General features: G+C 46.0%; 1 protein-coding gene across 5 annotated transcripts in view; it reads left to right on the forward strand.

Moving 5' to 3' along the window:
- Positions 1–18,246, forward strand: part of SNX31 (sorting nexin 31) — an 80,743-nt gene that overhangs the window by 34,319 nt on the left and 28,178 nt on the right. For 4 of the 5 annotated variants that reach the window (XM_075920272.1, XM_075920270.1, XM_075920269.1 and 1 more), the window contains 3 exons: positions 2,619–2,729; positions 7,299–7,389; positions 10,123–10,210. The exons of the other annotated variant lie outside the window; for it this stretch is intronic. In XM_075920272.1, coding sequence (XP_075776387.1) covers positions 2,619–2,729; positions 7,299–7,389; positions 10,123–10,210 — 290 coding nt within the window. The remainder of the gene's footprint in view (positions 1–2,618; positions 2,730–7,298; positions 7,390–10,122; positions 10,211–18,246) is intronic. 5 annotated transcript variants of the gene reach the window in all.

An 18,246-nucleotide genomic window follows, 5' to 3' on the forward strand; every position in this document is an offset into this window, starting at 1 on the left:
CCTTCTCGGGTGGGGAGCGCAGATGGGCACCATTTCCGCTCAGGGCCAGTGGTCACCCTCCAAGACACGACTCCACATAAACCTTCTGGAACTCCAGGCAATCTTCAACGCCTGCAGACACTTCCACAGCCACCTCCACAATACCATGGTGAGAATCTTCACAGACAACGTCACAGCAATGTATCATGTGAACCGTCAAGGCGAAGCCTGCTCCCACACCCTCTGTGTGGAGGCAGTCCGTTTTTGGAACTGGTGCGTTTGCCATGGTATCACACCTGTGGCATTTTACTTACCTGGTGTCATGAACGTCGCCACAGACTTCCTCAGCAGACACTTCGCTCCAGCTCACAAGTGGGAGTTGCACGATGGAGTACTCCACATACTCTTCTGATGCTGGGGCATCCCCCAATAGATCTTTTTGCCATGTGTCACAACAAGAAATGCCAAAACTACTGCTTCAGAGCCGGACTTGGCCCCGGCTCTCTAGGTGATGAGTTCCTCCTCAATTGGAACAGTCCTCTGCTGTATGCCTTTCCACCTACAGTTCTCATTCCCAAAGTTCTGCAGAAGGTCAAAATGGACCGCCACAATCATATTGATAGCACCAGCATGGGTGTGTCAACTGGTTCCCCTTCCTTCGACGCATGTCACCATGCAGACCGTATCCACTTTCAGCCCTCCCGAACCTTCTCCTCCAGAATCAAGAGTCATTATGACACCCCCAAATACATACCATACAGCTCACCGCATGGCTCCTAGTTCACTGAATCCTTCCGAATCCCTCTGCTCTACACAGGTTAGAGATGTATTAATCCACAGTAGAAGACAAATGACCAGAACCACTTACCTTTCAAAATGGTGTAGATTCGTCTCCTGGTGTGCCACACAACAGCTGCTTCTGCATTCACCTACACTCCACCTTATCCTCGACTATTTGTTGCACCTAAAACACACAGGCTTAACCTTAGCTTCTCTCAGAGTCCATCTAGTGGCAATTTCCACTTTCAGACAACCTGTCGAAGACTCTTCCCTCTTTGCTCATCCAATTACCAAGAGATTCATGAAAGGCCTTATGAACCTAAGCCCCCCTCACAAACCCGTTCCCCCAGTATGGAATCTAGATGTTGTACTTGGGGCTCTAACTATGCCACCATTTGAACCACTGGCTACCATACCATTGCAGACCTTAACTATGAAGGTGGTCTTCCTTCTCACCATTACATCAGCACGCAGAGTCTGCGAGCTATCAGCACTCATGGCAACACTCCCATACAGTATCTTCAATAAGAATGGGGTAGTCCTAAGGCTTCACCCTACGTATATTCCCAAAATGTGTTTGACCTTTCATGTCAATGAACCAATTATCTTTCCATCCTTTTACCCCAAACCTCACTCTTCGTTACGTGAGGCATCTCTCCATACACTCGACATTCGTAGAGCCCTTGCTTTTTATATTGACCGAGACCCTTCAGAAAAATGGACCAGCTTATCGTGTCTCTAGTTGAGAGATCTAAGGGACAGCCAATATCATCTCAGCGCATCTCAAAACTCATAACCATGCGCATAACTGAAGCCTACATGACCAGACGAGTACCACTCCCAATGCAACCCTGAGCACATTCTACAAGAGCGATGGCAGCATCAATAGGCCCTCAAGGGTGTTTCCCTCAAGGACATTTGCAGAGCAGCCACCTGGTCATCACATGACACGTTTGTAAAACATTACGCAATCCAACAGAGGGGACTCTCAGATACTACATTGGCATCAGCAGTGCTCTCATCAGCAGACAAATAAGGACTCTGAGTCCCACCTTCCTGCTCATTGGGGTACTGCTGCTTAGTCACCTATGTTGAAGCACCCACAGGGACATCGCTCAAAGAAGAAAGCGAAGTTACTCACCTCGGAGCAGTAACTGTCGTTCTTCGAGATGTGTTCCCCCCTCCCCCCCCGTGGGTGCTCCACTACCTCCCTGCTTCGGAGTCTTTCTTTGTTTCTGTCTTCCGGATTCTGAGGCGGCCTCAAGGAACTGGTGGGGGCCGGACCGTACGACTACACAAAAGAGCGTGAACGCTGCGAAACACCATTGTGCATGTGCGGTCTGGGTCGCCCCAGCACCACACATTTCGAAGAACAGTGAGAACAACAATGAACCGAGGTGAGTAACTTCGCTTTCCCTCCTGTAGACTCTCATGTTGTAGGCCATGTCAACACTATGGATGCCACAGTGGCACAACTACAGTGTTGCATGCATGTTGCTGTAGCGTTGCAGTGTAGACACTCCCTGTTTTGATGGGAAGGGGATTTGCTGTCTCTGTAAGAAATCCAACTTGCTGAGCAGCAGTGGCTAGGTTAATAGAATTCTTCTGTCCACCTAGCAGTGTCTAGCCTGGGGGCTTGGTTGGCTTAACTATAGTGCTGAAGGTCTGAATTTTTCACCTCCCTGAGTGATGTATCTGGGTCAGTTGAAATTTAAAATGTAGACCAGGCCTCCATCCTGTACTAGTGTCTCTCCCTGTAACCCAGCTAATTTCTCTAAGGTAAACAGGAAAGCAGAACACCAATATCTTAAGCAAGACTTTAATAAGTAATAAACCATGTCCCTATTTCACTTTAACAGGATACATTTAAGATCAAGACACAGAGAGCCTCTTTGGATATTTACCTGGCAGATGGAAGGAATGTTAGGCTTGATATCCAGACATCAGACACTGCTGAAAGAGTACTAGAGGTAATGGGTTTCTAAATGTGACACTGCTGAAACTGCTAAATGTAAGGAAAAGTGTGTGAAATGTTGAGATACTTTCCTTCATATTTTAAGAGGACATTGTCAAAAATGCCTATTTGAGCGCATACCCGAGGAAAACCTACACTTGGCATTGTTTACAAATACTATAGATAAGTTTTAGATTTTTTTTTTTTTCACTTCACCCACTCAACATCCCTGCAGCTCTTTTCATCTCCAAAGGTGGTTGTTTTGGTCCTGTGGACAGGAGGCCATCTAAGCTGATTAGCAAACTGGTGTTTTAATTTTAAAAGAGATTGTTTTAATCTAGCTCGAGCCAAATCAGTATAAATGTTGTGGGTATGTCTAGACTACATGGCTCCGTTGGCGGAGCCATGTAAACTAGTTTACCCAGCATAAGCAAAGAAGCAGGGATTTAAATAATCCCCGTTTCATTAAAATAAACATGGCTGCTGCATTGTGCCGACAATCAGCTGATCTGGCACAGCGTGGTAGTCTAGACACAGATCAGTCGGCTGGGGAAGCCTTTGCCGACCGATCCATAAGTCTCCATCTTTTCCACCTATATTATCAGTGCCTCTAATATAGCTGGTCATCATGGGTCCAAGAATTGAGAGCACTAAATCTGTTCTCCAAGCAAAGTCCCTGATAAAGCACAGAGACTTGCTAGCCTCTCTGCCAGAATACTGGCCAGATTGTGTTTAAGTAAAGCACACTGCGACTGAGCAGCTGCTTTGCTGGGTATAAAGATTTCTCTCACGTTGGTTTCTTTTCACTAGAGCTGGTTTAGCTCAGTGGTACAGCGTGGCCACACAATGTTCTTCTAGCAGATCTGTATCATGCGAGTGAAAGGAATTCCACCCACCTTCCTTTCCCTCACTCTTTGAACAGCATCATGCTCAAGTTTGTTGAGACTCTTTTTACCTTTGGAGCTCTTCACTGCTTAGTTGCCAACAAAGGAATTACAGAACAAGGAAATCTATTAATCCAGAACTGACGCACCTTTTTAATTTGTATCTGCAGGAGCGTAGCTTTCTTCTTTATCACTGGCATCTTCAGTCCCATCACTCCATATAATATCTTGCTATCTAAGTGTAACCCTTCTGCCAGGTAGTGCTGGAAGCATCCAGGGCTGGGTTCAATATCTAGGGGTTCCTTTTAATCCATCTCCCACAGAACTGGCTCAAGCCCCCACCCAGTAGCCTGGGAAATTCACATAAACCCCTGGGCTCCTCTGAGAGGCAGTGCTTCCCCACTCGCAAGCACAGAGTCTGTGCGTAGAAAATAAACTGTTAATGGAGGGCAAGAAGTAATGTGGCATTAACTTGGGAAAACCCCACAGTCAGAGTTCATAACCATCCCACTCAAGTGGATTGAGCAATGTCCTTTGCCTCTCAGGCTCACAAGTCCAGCAATGTAAGTGTCCCATTCACATGCCCAACCTTTCTTTCTATCCCACTCACAGTTGCTGCCCTTGGTCAGGGCAGACCAGAGCTCTGAGGTGATTTTCAGAGCTGACCTCACACCCTTGGAGGGGTGGGGATAGGAGGTGTCGCACCCACTCCGTTGGCCACTCGCCACTGATCCTGCCAGCTGCTCCCACCATCTGCCTGCCGGCCATTTGCTCCTGCCAGCCACCCTGCTGGCCGCCGGCTGATGATGGGTTTGAATCTATCCCAAACCTCATGGTTTCAGCTCTCTGTGATTCCAGCTTCTCAGTGATTTCGGTTCTTGACCCACAGTGCATGCCAGCAGAATATAGAGATCTCTTATGGTGTCTGGTTTAGAATGGGTGGGGAGGAGGTGGAGAGAAAGAGGTTGAACCAGTCTTACAGAATATGCCTGGAAGGCATGAAGCCTGCTGGTTCAGAGCTCTGCTCTGCGCTCCCTCACCCCCCCCCCCCCCATCGGCTTGTCCATCTGAGAGTCTTTATAATGACTGTCTCTCTTGCAAGCATTGGCCATATTTTACAATTCCTATATTGAGGGTTAACATGGCTTGTGATCCCATAACAGCCAAATGAGTTACAACAGGCAAAATACCATTCTAACAATTGACCATCCATTGGGCCTAAAGCACTGACTGAGCTGGATTTACATAAGCACACCCGGGATGTCTTTCCCATTCCAGCATGACCTGTATTTACATAACAGTTGAATACCTTGCAGATCTAAACAACTGAGCGAGCAGAACCACACCCAGGATTCCTTTCCTCTTTCAGCTGGCTGCACTGGAAGCATTGATTCAGACCCTGCTTACATAAGCACTTGTGCACATTGTTCTGGTGCCTTTGTTTGTCCTGTTCGAGAGCCAGTGCCACTTTTTCTGTAACAGTACTTTGGATACACTTTACAATGGCACTATATGTAAACTGCAATGATGCTGATAATTCATTGGCACTGTAATTGCTGCCTGTTCTTTGGTTTTAATGTGGGACAGGCTTTGGGGCATGTGTAAGCGTTCCTCATTATTAAGAATGGCCATGCTCAGTTAGACCAAAGGTTCATCTAGCCCAGCATCCTGTCTTCTGACAGTGGCCAATGCCAGATGCCCCAGAGGGAATGAACAAACAGGAAATCATCAAATGAACCACCTCATGCCCCCCATTCCCAGCTTCTGCAAACAGAGGCTAGGGACACAATTCTTACACATCTTGGCTAATAGTCACTGATGGACCTATCCTCCATGAATTTCTCTAGCTCTTTTTTGAAACCTGTGAAAGTCTTGACCTTCATAACATCTTCTGGAAAGGCATCCCACAGGTTGACTGTGCATTGCATGAAGAAATACTTCCTTTAGTTTGTTTTAAACTTGCTACCTATTTTCATTTCGTGACCCCTAGTTCTTATGTTATGGGAACACGTAACTTTTCCTTATTCAGTTTCTCCACATCAGTCATGATTTTATAGACGTCTGTCATATCCCTTCTTAGTCTCTTTTCTAAGCTGAAGAGTCCCAGTTCTATTAATCTCTCATCATATGGCAGCTGTTTCAAATCCCTAATCCATTACAGGTAGCAGGTTATGGGGACTTTGGTTCAAGAACATATAAGGTGAAAGTGCTGGTCAGGATTGTCTTTGCCTGGGCCTGTGAACCTTTCTTCCTGCTGTATCTGAGAAGTGTCTAGGGATCTAAGTTAGAGTTGAGTGAAGTGATTTGATGCTCCAACTCTCTCTCCAGTGGAAGTATTTGAGGAATTGATACCGTCTAAAGCAGGGGTGGGCAAAAGGGCCTCTGCAGACTGGATCTGGCCTGCCGAGTGGGTTGATCTGGCCCATGGAGGTCCTGCCGCTTCCCCGCCCCCAGGCCAATTGAGGCCTGGGAGTAGGGGAACGCATGAAACTTCCTCTGCCTTGTGAGGAGCACACAGAACTTCAAAGTGCTACAAGCTCTTTGCAGGGCGGGAGGAGACGTCTCGCGCTCCCCCGTCCCCCAGGCCCTGATTGGCTCTGAATCATTTATCCTGCAAGCTGTATAACCCCTTCTGGCCGTGTGTCATAGTGTATATAGCAGGGATGGGGAACCTCTTTTGCATCTGGGTCTGCTGACCAGTGTTCCCTCTTAAGGTTGCCAGATGGTTTCAACAAAAATACCTGACACAGTTGACATTACAGCACAATCTACATTACATCTTATTTAGAAAATACCGGATATTTATATGTTCTCAGTTTTTCCTGAAGAGAGAGTTCAAATACTGGACTGTCCCGTTCAAAACTGGACACCTGGCAACCCTATTCCCTTTAAGCTGCATGACAGCTCAGCTTCAGAGGTGATTAATCAGCCCTGCCCAATCAGAGGCTCAGGGCTCCCTGCATGGAGCTGACGAGTCACATGTGAAGCTATGTGCAGGTAGAGAGAACACTGTTGCTGACCCACAGAAAAATCAGTCCGGGGCTGCACCCAAGTGAGAAGCAAAGAAACAAAACCAAAAACCCCTCTGACATGGCTCCTGACTGAGAAGAGGAAAGACACTCCCCACATTCTCCTTGCACACCAGAGCTTTGGGGAAAAGGGGGGAAGATTTTGTGTGCTGTAGCCCCATGAGGAGAGGGTGGGGAGGCTGCAGCCTCGAGTCTCAGGGGCCAAATCCAGCCCCAGGGCCTTAGATTCCCCACCTCAGTGTATAGTATTCATTGCAGTTATATAACAGTGGTAGCAACCATGATTTTGTGTGGTCATACTCTGATCAGTTAACATCTCACATCTCCTGCACTGAGGCCTGGGGGGCAGAGCTGGCACAGGGCTGTTCTTGCACTCTTTGCCAGTGGGGATGGGGGCCATTCCCCCTTTTAGGGCTCCTTTGACACCTGAATGATGTAAATGGGCTATAGCAAAATAGGATCTGCTTCTGAGAGTTCAGTCTTTCCTTCTCATGGTTTCCAGTAGCAAGGCTGCGCAAAGTTGAAATGTACGTTTTAACAGCTCCTTCTGCCTAAAAGGATAAAGGAACAGTTAAAAACCCTATTTGAAGTGGCTTTAGTGGATGGTGACTAGGCCTTGTATAAATTCATATTTGGCTGCATAGGTGACCTCCTTTCTCATTTGTTTTTAAGGTTGTCTCATGCAAGATGGGTCTGTCAAGAGAATTAATACGATATTTTAGCTTATTTTTTATTCAAGATCACAGCAGTGGAGTTCTTTCTGGTAAGTCATGTGCAGTATCTGTAACGTAATGCACCCCAGGGTGAATCGCTGCCAGTGGGGATGGAACCTCTGACCCCTGGATCCAAAAGCATGAATCTGTGCTGCTTGAGCTAAAAGACCCATCTTTGTTAGCTCAAAGGCTGGAAGCTCATAAATCCCTTTATGCAGCCCAGCCAACCACTAGTGGGGGACAAAGGATCACAGGTGGGTTTGGGTTATGTATAGCGGTTGGACTTCAGCTATAAGCAGTTTGCATTGCATTTAATTTACAAGGCACATGGTAACTCAGTAACTACTGTACAGCTTGTTTGGTGAACATTGAGCTAGGTTAGCTTTATTTCAGGCTCCTCTTCCTGGTTTTGCTTTGCAGTAAAGATTGTTTATATAATCTCAAGCTCATATGTGAACACTCAAAAGACTTTTGCCTCCATCCCCTCACAACTTGCTTTCATTTGTGCCCTCATATTCATGGGTGACTGGTGGAGCTGGCTCCACCCCTTCTGCCCATGCGGGGAAAGGGGCCCTGTAGCTGAAGTCGAGAGACTCCCTCGCCCCCTTCCTCCTATGACCAGATCTGCAACCTCCCCACTTACTCAGAGGAGCCTCAAGTCAGCAAAAGCCCTGAACTCCAGCCCCCACCTGCCTGGATGAGCCCTGAGTCAGCTGAAGCCCTGAACCATCTTCCCCTACCTGTCCAGAAGTGCCCCAAGTCGACCGAAGCTCCGAGCGCCCCTGCACTGGTCAGAGTAGTCCTGAGCCAGCTTCAGCCACGCCTCCACTCCCCAGACTCCCAGCAGCCAAAAATGCATGTCTCTGACTATAGCCTCTCTTCTGGCAGAAGCTTTTGCTATGTCACATGCAGGTTCTTGGGTGTCCGAGAGAGCCTAGCACATACCGTCTCCTCTGCCACCCCGGACCTGCATGGGGCATAATAAATCATTAACTTCCCCCCAAAACCTCACAGCTAGCAGTCTGGAGACCGTGCTAGACCTCCCTGGCCTGCTGTACCTGCCACCCATGCTCATATTCCACTCTTCCACGTTTTAGTTAAGGGTAGAAAGATCGTAACAGTGATGGAGCTGGATGTGTTCTAAATCTAAGGTGTCTGTGCTCACAAATGTATAATCTTTTAGAGTCCTGTGCGTTTCTGTCCAGTATGGACTGTTGATAAATCTGTGCTTCCTCCATTTGAGCAGTTGTAGTCTAATGGACAGAAGCCAGGGCTGCAACCCTGATCTGGGGTGACAGCCTGGCTCGGCTGAAGTAAATTGTGAAACTCTCATTGATTTCAGTGGAGACTGGATTTCACCCTTGAATTTGGCTCAGTTACTGATTCTGTGTGGCTTTGGGCAAGTCACTTAATCCTGCTCTGTCTCAGTTTTCCAGTCTCCAAAAGGTGGTAACGATACTCTCCTGACAGTATTTTCAGGTCCATAAAGAGCAAAGTGCTATAGAAGTACCTTTTTACAGTGACCTAGATTTTTTTTTTTTTAATGTATGTTCGATTAATGCTGAAAGAATTTTGGGCATTGGGGTCATGACAGATATTCAGTCCCTTGATGGGTTTGAAGTGCAATTATCACTTGCTGCTAAACCTCCCTACATATCACAGACACGACTTTCTGATTTCCCCAGTTGCCTGCTCCACATCTTCTTGCTCCCGCTTCACCCCATCCCGCCTCTTCCTGCCCTGTTCCACTCCCTTCCATGAGCACCCCATCCTTGCTCTGCCTCTTCCTGCCCCATACTTCTCCCCCTCTCCCGTGTCTCTCAAGTGTAACTCATAAAGTCCAAGTGGCTGAGAACTAATTGCTCTCAGCCAGGCTTGTAGCTATTTCCATTGCTTCACATTGCCTCAGCAGAAGTTCTAGGTTTCAGTGTGAAAGACAGTCAGGTGCTATCCTGGACTTGCACTTCATTATATAATATCTCGATAAAATACATTTTACACAAATGAATTTGCCTCTGAATTGTGTGGTAGTATAAAAATGCACAGCATATTGGAATAGATTTTCCACATAGTGCCAACCTGTAGCATAACCTCCAGAATCAAACCACTTTAAGGAACCACCTAAATACTCACATGCTTAAAGTTATGCATGTTTAAGTATGTTCCTAAATTGGGGCCTAAGCACAGTAGTAATCACATACAGGATCAGGCCCTTAATTTTATATATGAAAAATTTATTAATGAAAGCATTCATCTCTAGTGTGACTTGTATTCCTTATTGCGCCTTAGTGACAGTGTGTTTGCCGTAAGTTATTCATTGCTTGAATGAAACAAAGTGCAACAAGTGTTAGCGTATATGCAAATCACAAAACATGTTTAGTCTCCCATATTTACAGCTGTCCATAACTGCTCAGCATTGTTTGAGATCTATACTAAATTAGATCTTCTTTCCTGGATGTGTCAGTTTAGTACCCCTTGTCTCTACCCCTTGCATTAGCATGAAGCAGAATAAGGCACAAAATTCTATACTGTTTCTTAAAGTTGGGGGGATGGGAAATGGGAAGCATCTAACAACATATGTCACCAAACATTTTTTTATAACTTGTTTTTGTAATGTACTGTAATGTCCTTTTTTTCTTCTACATAAGATAGATTGTCACAAAGCACTTATTTACATACTTAAATAGCTATTCTACTTCAGTGGGGTTTCAAACAATCAGGTTTACTTGTCTCTTTTTTTTTTCCTTCCCTCCCCCCGCCCTTCCCCCCCGACCTGTCCCCAGTGGTGAAAAAAGTGGCAGAATTTGAACTTCCCTATGTGAGTCTTCAAAGTATGAAAGAATCAAACTGTAAGATTGGAATCAGAAAATGGTGAGCTGGAAGCTGAAAATAAATTTGGATAATGAATTAAAATTATACATGTGTTAGGGAAGAGAATCCTCGCAACTTAAATTCTGTGTGTTTGATCTGAGAGCCTACACACACAGCTTTATTTATTTATTTATTTATTTATTTTAAAGGATGTAATGGTTCCTAATTGCTAGTCTTTGGACCTCTCAGTGTAATGTTGGAAGTGACCAGTTTATATGATCCTGTAAGTTTTATATCTAGTCATTGTGGTGGTGATTGAATGTCCATTACTGCAATCCATTGGTTAGTCTTGAACACTTTCAAAATCTATAGATACAAGTATGTTCTGTGGTTGTTTATTTTGCCAAAGCCAACAATAAAGAAAACCTTTTATATTTACTTTTTTTGTTAAATTGCTTAAATTATACGCTGTATAGGATCTCCCAAAAGAAAAACAAGAAGGTTGATCATTCTGAGTTGCATGTTTCTGTATGTGTGTATAGGGAGGAGGGAGAAATAATATTTACTCACAAAAAGCCTGAATTATAGCATTGTCACTATTAGGAAGTGTTGGTCACTGAGCTATATAAAAGCATTTTTGGGCACTTGTAACTTGTCATTTTAAATTTCCTTGTACTGAATCTTGGCATGTGTAAGCTCTTCTGTAAGTTCTCCAGTTTATAAGGGCTTGTCTACATGGGGAAATTGAATGGCGGAACTATACCAGTGCAGTCATAGTGCTATAACATCCTGTGTGGATACTCTAGTTCCAGTCTGGGTGCCTTCTTTTGTGGTTTAGCTTCTATATTGGTTCTAAAACTATGGGTTGTGACCCAGCCAGGCCTGGCTTAGACTTGCTGGGGTCTAGGGCTGAAGACTAGCTCCCCCACCCCACTTCACCATGGCCCAAGGGCTTCATCTATTGACTTTGGGGCTTCATGCCCCCTACCTCGGGCTGAAGTCCTTGGATTTGGACTTCCCTGGTTGGAGCAGTGGGGCTCGGGCTATGGCCTCTCCACCTAGAGCAGGGGTGTCCAAACTTTTTTCAAAGAGGGCCAGATTTGATGAAGTGAACATGCGTGAGGGCCGACCATTTTGCCTGACATTCTTTGAACCATTAAAATTAAATGCAAATTAACTATTTTATGCAAAGTTTATTGCAAACGGCAAACGACATAACACCAACTATACATGTTGTGTCCAAATATATTTATAACTGATTTAGACCAACTGACATTAACTGAGATTTTACAATGTATTCATCTCAATTGAAAAAAAAACTTGCCTACACTAATGTGAAGGGTGAAACTGAGATCTGGACTGCAGTACATAGGCTAGGTCTGGTTCAAAGGCAGTGGTTTTGATGCGCAAAATGTCACGCAGGTGAGAGTCACTTAGTCTTGTCCTCACGCGGTTCTTGTTAAAGTTCATAGCAGAGAATGTCTTCTCACACATATATGTTGAGCCAAACAAGCTCAGCATTTTCTTAGCCAATGTTCGAATCTCTTGAAACCGTCTCTTATCCAGTTGGCGGTAAAAGTTCACAAGAGAGAGCTGTTGGTGACGACTGCGTAACTCGCTGTCACAATGCAGCTCAATGAGCTCGAGCTGCAGCTGATCTGGAGCATCCTCGGGGTCAACAGAGAATGGAGAGGAGAAAAGGCTGATCTCCTTTTCAATAGCTGCAAAGTCCTGAAAGCGCCGTTTAAACTCCCCAGCCAGAGATGCAATGTCTGCTGCATACCTGCTCGTTTGCGCACTGATATTGTCCTGTGGAAAACTGTTCATTATTTCCTGCAACGCTGAAAAATGTATGGTATTGGGCTGTGTTTGTGACAACTGCCTTATGAAAAGTTGCAGCTTTGTCCCAAAGGCTTTGAGGTGTGAATAAAGCTGGTTCACCGCTGCATCTTTCCCCTGAAGACTCGTGTTCAGTACATTCAGATGCTTTGTTATGTCAACTAGAAACCCCAAATCAGCCAGCCAAATAGGATCAGATAGTTCTCGCATTGGTTGTCCCTTTGTTTCCAAGAATTCTCCGATTTCCTTTCTGAGAGAGTAGAAACGCTGCAGTGCAGACCCCCGACTGAGCCATCTTACATCGTTGTGATATAAAACATCTTCGTATTCAGCCTGGATGTCCAGTAGAAACTGTTTAAACTGGCGGTGGCACAGGGCTTTAGAGCGAATAGTCTTTAGCACCGGTTTCATAACATGATCATATTTGAGATGTTTAGCACAGAGAACTTGTTGATGAATGATACAATGGAGTTTAATAGCTTTGCCTCCTTCTTCGATCACCTTGTTACAGATTAGGGTTGATAATCCACTTCGTTCACCAACCATGGCAGGTGCCCCATCAGTAATAATCCCAGTAACTTTGTTCCAAGGCAGTTTCATGTCATCTATGGCGGAACTAACAGAAACAAATAAATCTTTTCCTCTTGTTTGGTCCGTAAGGCTCTGGAGGTCAAGTAGCTCTTCAGTCACATTCATTTCATCGTCCACCCCTCTCATAAAAATCAGCAACTGAGCTGTGTCAGATAGGTCCGTGCTTTCATCACAGGCTATTGAAAAGAAGTCAAAATCCACTCCTTTGGATGTCAACTGTCTCTTAACATCTGATGAAATCTCTTCAATTCTCCGTGCTACAGTGTTACGAGCCAGGCAAATGTTGGCAAACTCTTGCTTCTTCTCGGGACAGATATTCTCAACCATTTTCATAACGCATTCTTTGATAAAGTCACCCTCAGCAAAAGATTTGCAATTTTTAGCAATTAACGTTGCCACCTCATAGCTCGCCCTTGTGGCATTTTCATTTGACTCATGGGCTCTTATGAAAAATTTCTGTTGTGACATTAAAACAGCTTCAAGTTGCTTCAACTTTTCACTGCGGTCGTGCCCTGTAAGCTTGTCGTATGTGCTATGTCTCGACTGGTAGTGTCTCTTGACATTAAATTCCTTATAAACAGCCACAGTCTCTTGGCATATCAGACAAACACAGTGATTCTCTATTTCAGTGAAGAAATAGTCCACTTTCCACCTGTCCTGGAAGCGGCGGCCCTCACTGTCAACTTTCCTTCTCTTATTTACAGTCGCCATTTTTTTAAATTGACCAGAAGGGGAAGGGATCATGTGAGCGCAGTGCCAGAGGTTTAATACACTGCCCAAGTAATACACTGCACTAATACACTGCCCAACAAGAATTCTCTTGCCTTTGTGGCTGTTTGTGGCGAAGTCTCTAATGATGAGCTCCACGTGCCTGAGCCCGTTTGTGGCGAAGTCTCTAATGTTCGCAGCTCCACGTGCCTGAGCCCGCCAGGAAGCTGACAGTGTGCAGGGCCAATCACAGATACTGAGCTTGAGCAGCTGCGGAGTCCGTCCCTGATCTCAGCAGCTGCGGAGTCCGTCCCTGCACTCTCAGCCCCAAGGTAGAGGGCTTGCAGGGTCAGAGGCGGGTGGAGAGCGCAGGGCACGCTGGCCTCACGGCGGCCCGGGGGCAGGGCGAACCCGTAGCCAAGCGGGGGAGTGGGGCTGCAGACGTGCCCTACATGGAGGACTTTAGGACCGCAGCGGCCGCCATGGACGGCGGCGGCGCGACCGGAAGCGGCGCCAGAGGAGCGCCGGGGAGCCAGGAGAGGGGGAGGAAGCGGGGGCTGTCCCTGCACTCTCAGCCCCAAAGCGGAGTGCAGGGGCAGGGTTTGGGACCGCGGCGGCGGCGGCGGCGGCCCGAAGCGGCGCGCTGAGCGCGCCAGTTAAAAAAAGCACCGGGGAGCCGGGAGAAGCGGGGGGCCGTATTAAATCCGACCGCGGGCCGCATTTGGCCCGCGGGCCGGACTTTGGACATGCCTGACCTAGAGTGTCAGAGATTGGGTGGTGTTGCCAGCAAGAGTAAGTCTCAAGTCCGACACTGAGTTCTCAAAGTACAAAGACATGCTACGCAGGTATCTGTCAAACAGAAGCAGTTTATTTTCTGACAGCTATCAGCTGTGCCCCTTAATTAAAAGAACAACATGATAGGAAAAGCGGCATTTCTTACTTCCATTCTGCTAGCCGGGGAGCCCTGTTTCGGCTGCGGATGAAGTGGGAGACCATCTCAGCTTCCGAGGCACCAGTACCCAAAGCCCATCAGTGAGATCCAAATTGCTGTGCTCTGGTGCAGCTTTAAATATTGTGTTTCTACCTTGTTTGTGTCAGTTTGGAAATTTCTGGGGGTTACTCATTGCTTGTTACAGTATGGCTCATCCGCACTGCTTGTCCTTTGACTTTGTTTACATGATCAGTACATTTAGGTGAACAAGATTATGTTCCCGCCCTTATCTACAATTCGTTCTTGCTACAATGGCGTATGTCCCTAGAGGCTTGCTTCTGGCTCATCAGTAGTAGGGAAGGGGGGAATGCAGGCCTCACCACCCCTATACTTCACATGTACAGAGTTCTTCTGCAGTTGACCCCTACATTCTACCCCTGGGTGGTGGGGCACTGCACCTCACCCTGGTATGCCCCTTAATTAGGGTGTCAGCTATTCGAGGATGACCTGGTGTTTTGTTTTATTACAGTTTGTTAAGGATGTGGATCTGATCGTACACTGTTTGCCATTTTGGGCTGAGGAAAGGAGTCCAATTTGGGGGAAACATTTTAGCCAAAACCTTAGATTGCTGATACACTGGTTTGGCATAAATGTGACTGCCAGCTTCTTAGGGCAGAGGCATTGCACCTGCATTTACGGACTGGGGGTAAACTGGGTGTCTGGTCACTCCAGATAACAAGCGTAGTAGATACCACACACAAGCACCGCACATTATTAGTGAGCACCACAATGGTCTGATTAACTATATTATCCATAACATACTCCCCCACTGTATCAATTCGTATTCTATAAGGATCCAGAATGTGGTGTTTAAAAGGACTTCATTCATTCATTCATGGGGTGTTTACGCAAGCATGTTTCTCTTTGGATGTCAGTCTCCAGCTCCTGATTAGCTCACAAGCTTGGATCCCGGGACGAGCCCCCATATTCTCATTAGAATGCATAGGAGTGGTAATGGTGTCTTCCCGACACATGATAGGTGTGGTCCATAGGTGCTTGCCAAGGGGTATAAAGCAAAAACAAAACAAAGAAAGAGACGCAGCAGCAATTGTTTGATATGTCTTTGGTAAATTAGCAAGCTGGGCTCGTGAAGGGGGGGGGGGGGCGCTATTTCTAGTTCCTTAGCAACAATTCGTGGTTGGCCTTAAGAGGGCAGCTGGGTGTCTCTTTCCCATGCAGACTGTGGGGCACCTTGCAGTGCCATAACCTCGAGTGTATATGTGAAATTCACGATAATGGTATTCAATTATGGCTGTCTGTTTAGTGTTGTGCTGCTTAGCTTATGAACAGACAGGGCCGCTTTTCTGCATCCGTCCTGTTTTCTCCAAGCTTCCTGTTGTCTGTTTTGACTTCAGCTAGGCCTTGTCTCTTTGCTCCAACTGAACAGCAGGTTTCTGGGGGGGACAGCTTAGCCACAGATCATAGTTTAAGGTTTTACCTATATATCAAAGGGCTACTGGCTACAGTGGGTTAAAAACTGGTTCCTACATTTCCTTCTCTTAACGTAGGGTTCTCTAACCCACCAGGTTAAATACAGCAATGTTAATGTTTTTAGCTTACTTAAGAACCGTTGATAGAGCACTAGTACCAGTAGGAATGTTATAATTGATACACCCACATAATTTGGCAGAACAACACCCAAATTCATTCCCAGGGTATTCCATCCCCTGAGATAGCACTGCCCATGACTATAGCTTTAACTTCCACTGCCTGGTTTATGGCCTTGGAATACTTGGTATTGGCCTGGTCCACGGTTTCCCCTATCTGAGTGTACCTCAATCGGCCCTTCTGAATGTGTCTCTGGGCCTTGGCCACCAACTCCTTAATCTTCGCCTGCAAGGCGAGTATGCCCTCCTCTAAGTACTTACTGCCATAGTGTCATTCTGGATCCCATGTTGGGTTACCCATCATTGGCGGCATACGGTAGAGCCGCACCTCATCAATGGTCAGGGTTGCTCATCGAGAGACCGTCATGCACAAGGATAGGTGTGTTGCGGGGCAGGGCTTTTCATTTAACTTGATGGAGTGCTTCTGGGCAGTGTAATACCAGTAGGTACCATTTATTTGGACCAACTTTGCGTGCATTAGTTTCTTGGTAACAGCCACCTCGAACCTAGACAGATTCGTTAAAGCGTTAAGTGGACATGTACATAGAATCTTTCTGTTAGAGTGGGTGCAACATTCACTGGGGTACAGTGCCTTTCCAGTGACTTCAGAATATGCCACGCCTTCTATTTTAGTAACATGACCTTGCCTTAACATTAGCAGGGAGGTCACCATTCTTGCTAGCTGAGTGTGAGGGATGCCTATGGGTGCTTGCCCACGTTGTGCACCAGGTGCTAGAAGGGTAAAGATCATGCTATGGTCCATCCATATCGGCCTTTGTATTCTCATATATCCTCTGTTTCCCCATTCCCATAGAAGGGTATTGGGGAGATGGGGGTCTCACCACTTCCATAAGGACTGGGTGGACTCAGCCATCTAAAAGGTCTGTTACAATTCCTTGTGTGCTGATAGCTAGAGCTTGCCCCATTCTTACCTTGTTCCTGAGAACTCGGTTAATCGTTCTCAGCTGAGTGCACTTCAGCATGGGCCATTGCTTCACAAAGATTTGCCATGCTTCCGGGGTGACCTCAGTCTGCTTTAAGTGGGAGGCCCCATCCAGAGTCGGCAGGCCTGACTTCCACAGGCACTATGCTGGTGTAATTAATGCATTAATTGATTTCAGTGTTTGGTTTCTTACCTACAAGATCCCACAAAAGTTATAGTACAGAGGATTGTGTGGTTCTTTCAATGCCAGTGTTGTTACAGTATGCAAAGTAGTTGTGTTTAAACAAGGGGTAGCCCAGTGCCTTGTATTTTCCTTGGCTGTCAGTACTCAGCTGTCCTTAAAGGTGATCTGGATGCTGGTTGCATTAATTGCAAATACCATCCCCCGAGAAGACCACAGCATGGTTTAAAAATGTCTTTCATTATTAATAGGGAACCCATGCAATTCTGTGATTCTCTAGGTATTTTTGAGGCCTTTTAAGGTGTCCAGCACCTGGCACCAGAGTAACTGGATGATCGGCTGTTATTACAATGGTGAGGTTACTAGTTTCCCTATTGTTGTAAGTATTGATGTATGATTTTTATCCACGTTTTCTGATGTTCCACTTGCAGATGTATTGTTACCTCTGGCCAAGCCCCTTTCACAGTTAGTGTGCAAGTTCTGCAAAAGCTAAATGCTCCATTAGTGTGGCAATTAAAGCAAAGCAAACCCAGTGGAAGGGGGTTGGTATCCCACTCCTAGTCCTCCTTTTTACATCGCACACTCCTTGCTCCCTCGTCAGGCTCTGTAGGAGTAGCAGGAGCTGCAGCAAGAACGGCCTCATGGTTACCTTTTTAGTTCTTTTTCTTGTTCACCTGTAGATACATTGTTAGCATTCACCTAGCTTAAACAATTAACTGAACTATTATCCTTCCACTAAGTTTTTAGAGTTGCCATTTGATTGGGCCCAATCCTTTTCTTTCCTTTTCTCTTGCTGAACAGTTTTTTCCCCTAGCTGACGCTTTTGCTTTACTTAGAATGTTCTTTCATTTAAAAAACAATACACAACAACGTTTGCATTACATGTGCCACAAGACAAACTTAGAACACAAAACACAATTTATTATGTCATGACAGTAGAGCCATGGTTTTTTTTTTTTTTTTTTTTTTTCTCCAGTTGCTCTTCAGCTGGTACCAGCTCTTTCTGATATTCTGAAAGACAAAAGAACATTTTCCTACCCTCATGGGGGTGGCACATTATATCTTGTAATACGCCTTTCTTCTTCGGGGATGTCCCCGTGGGTGCTCCGCTATGGGTGCTGGGCTTGCTCCAGTGCCGCAGACGGAAGCTGGTGATGAGCAGTGTTCAGCCGGACCACGCATGTGCCGTGGGCTCGCAGCTTTCACTCTCTTTTCTGTCTCACGCAGTCCGGTCCC

This window comes from Pelodiscus sinensis, chromosome 2 (assembly GCF_049634645.1).
Source record: "Pelodiscus sinensis isolate JC-2024 chromosome 2, ASM4963464v1, whole genome shotgun sequence".
NCBI classification, from domain to species: Eukaryota; Metazoa; Chordata; order Testudines; family Trionychidae; genus Pelodiscus; species Pelodiscus sinensis.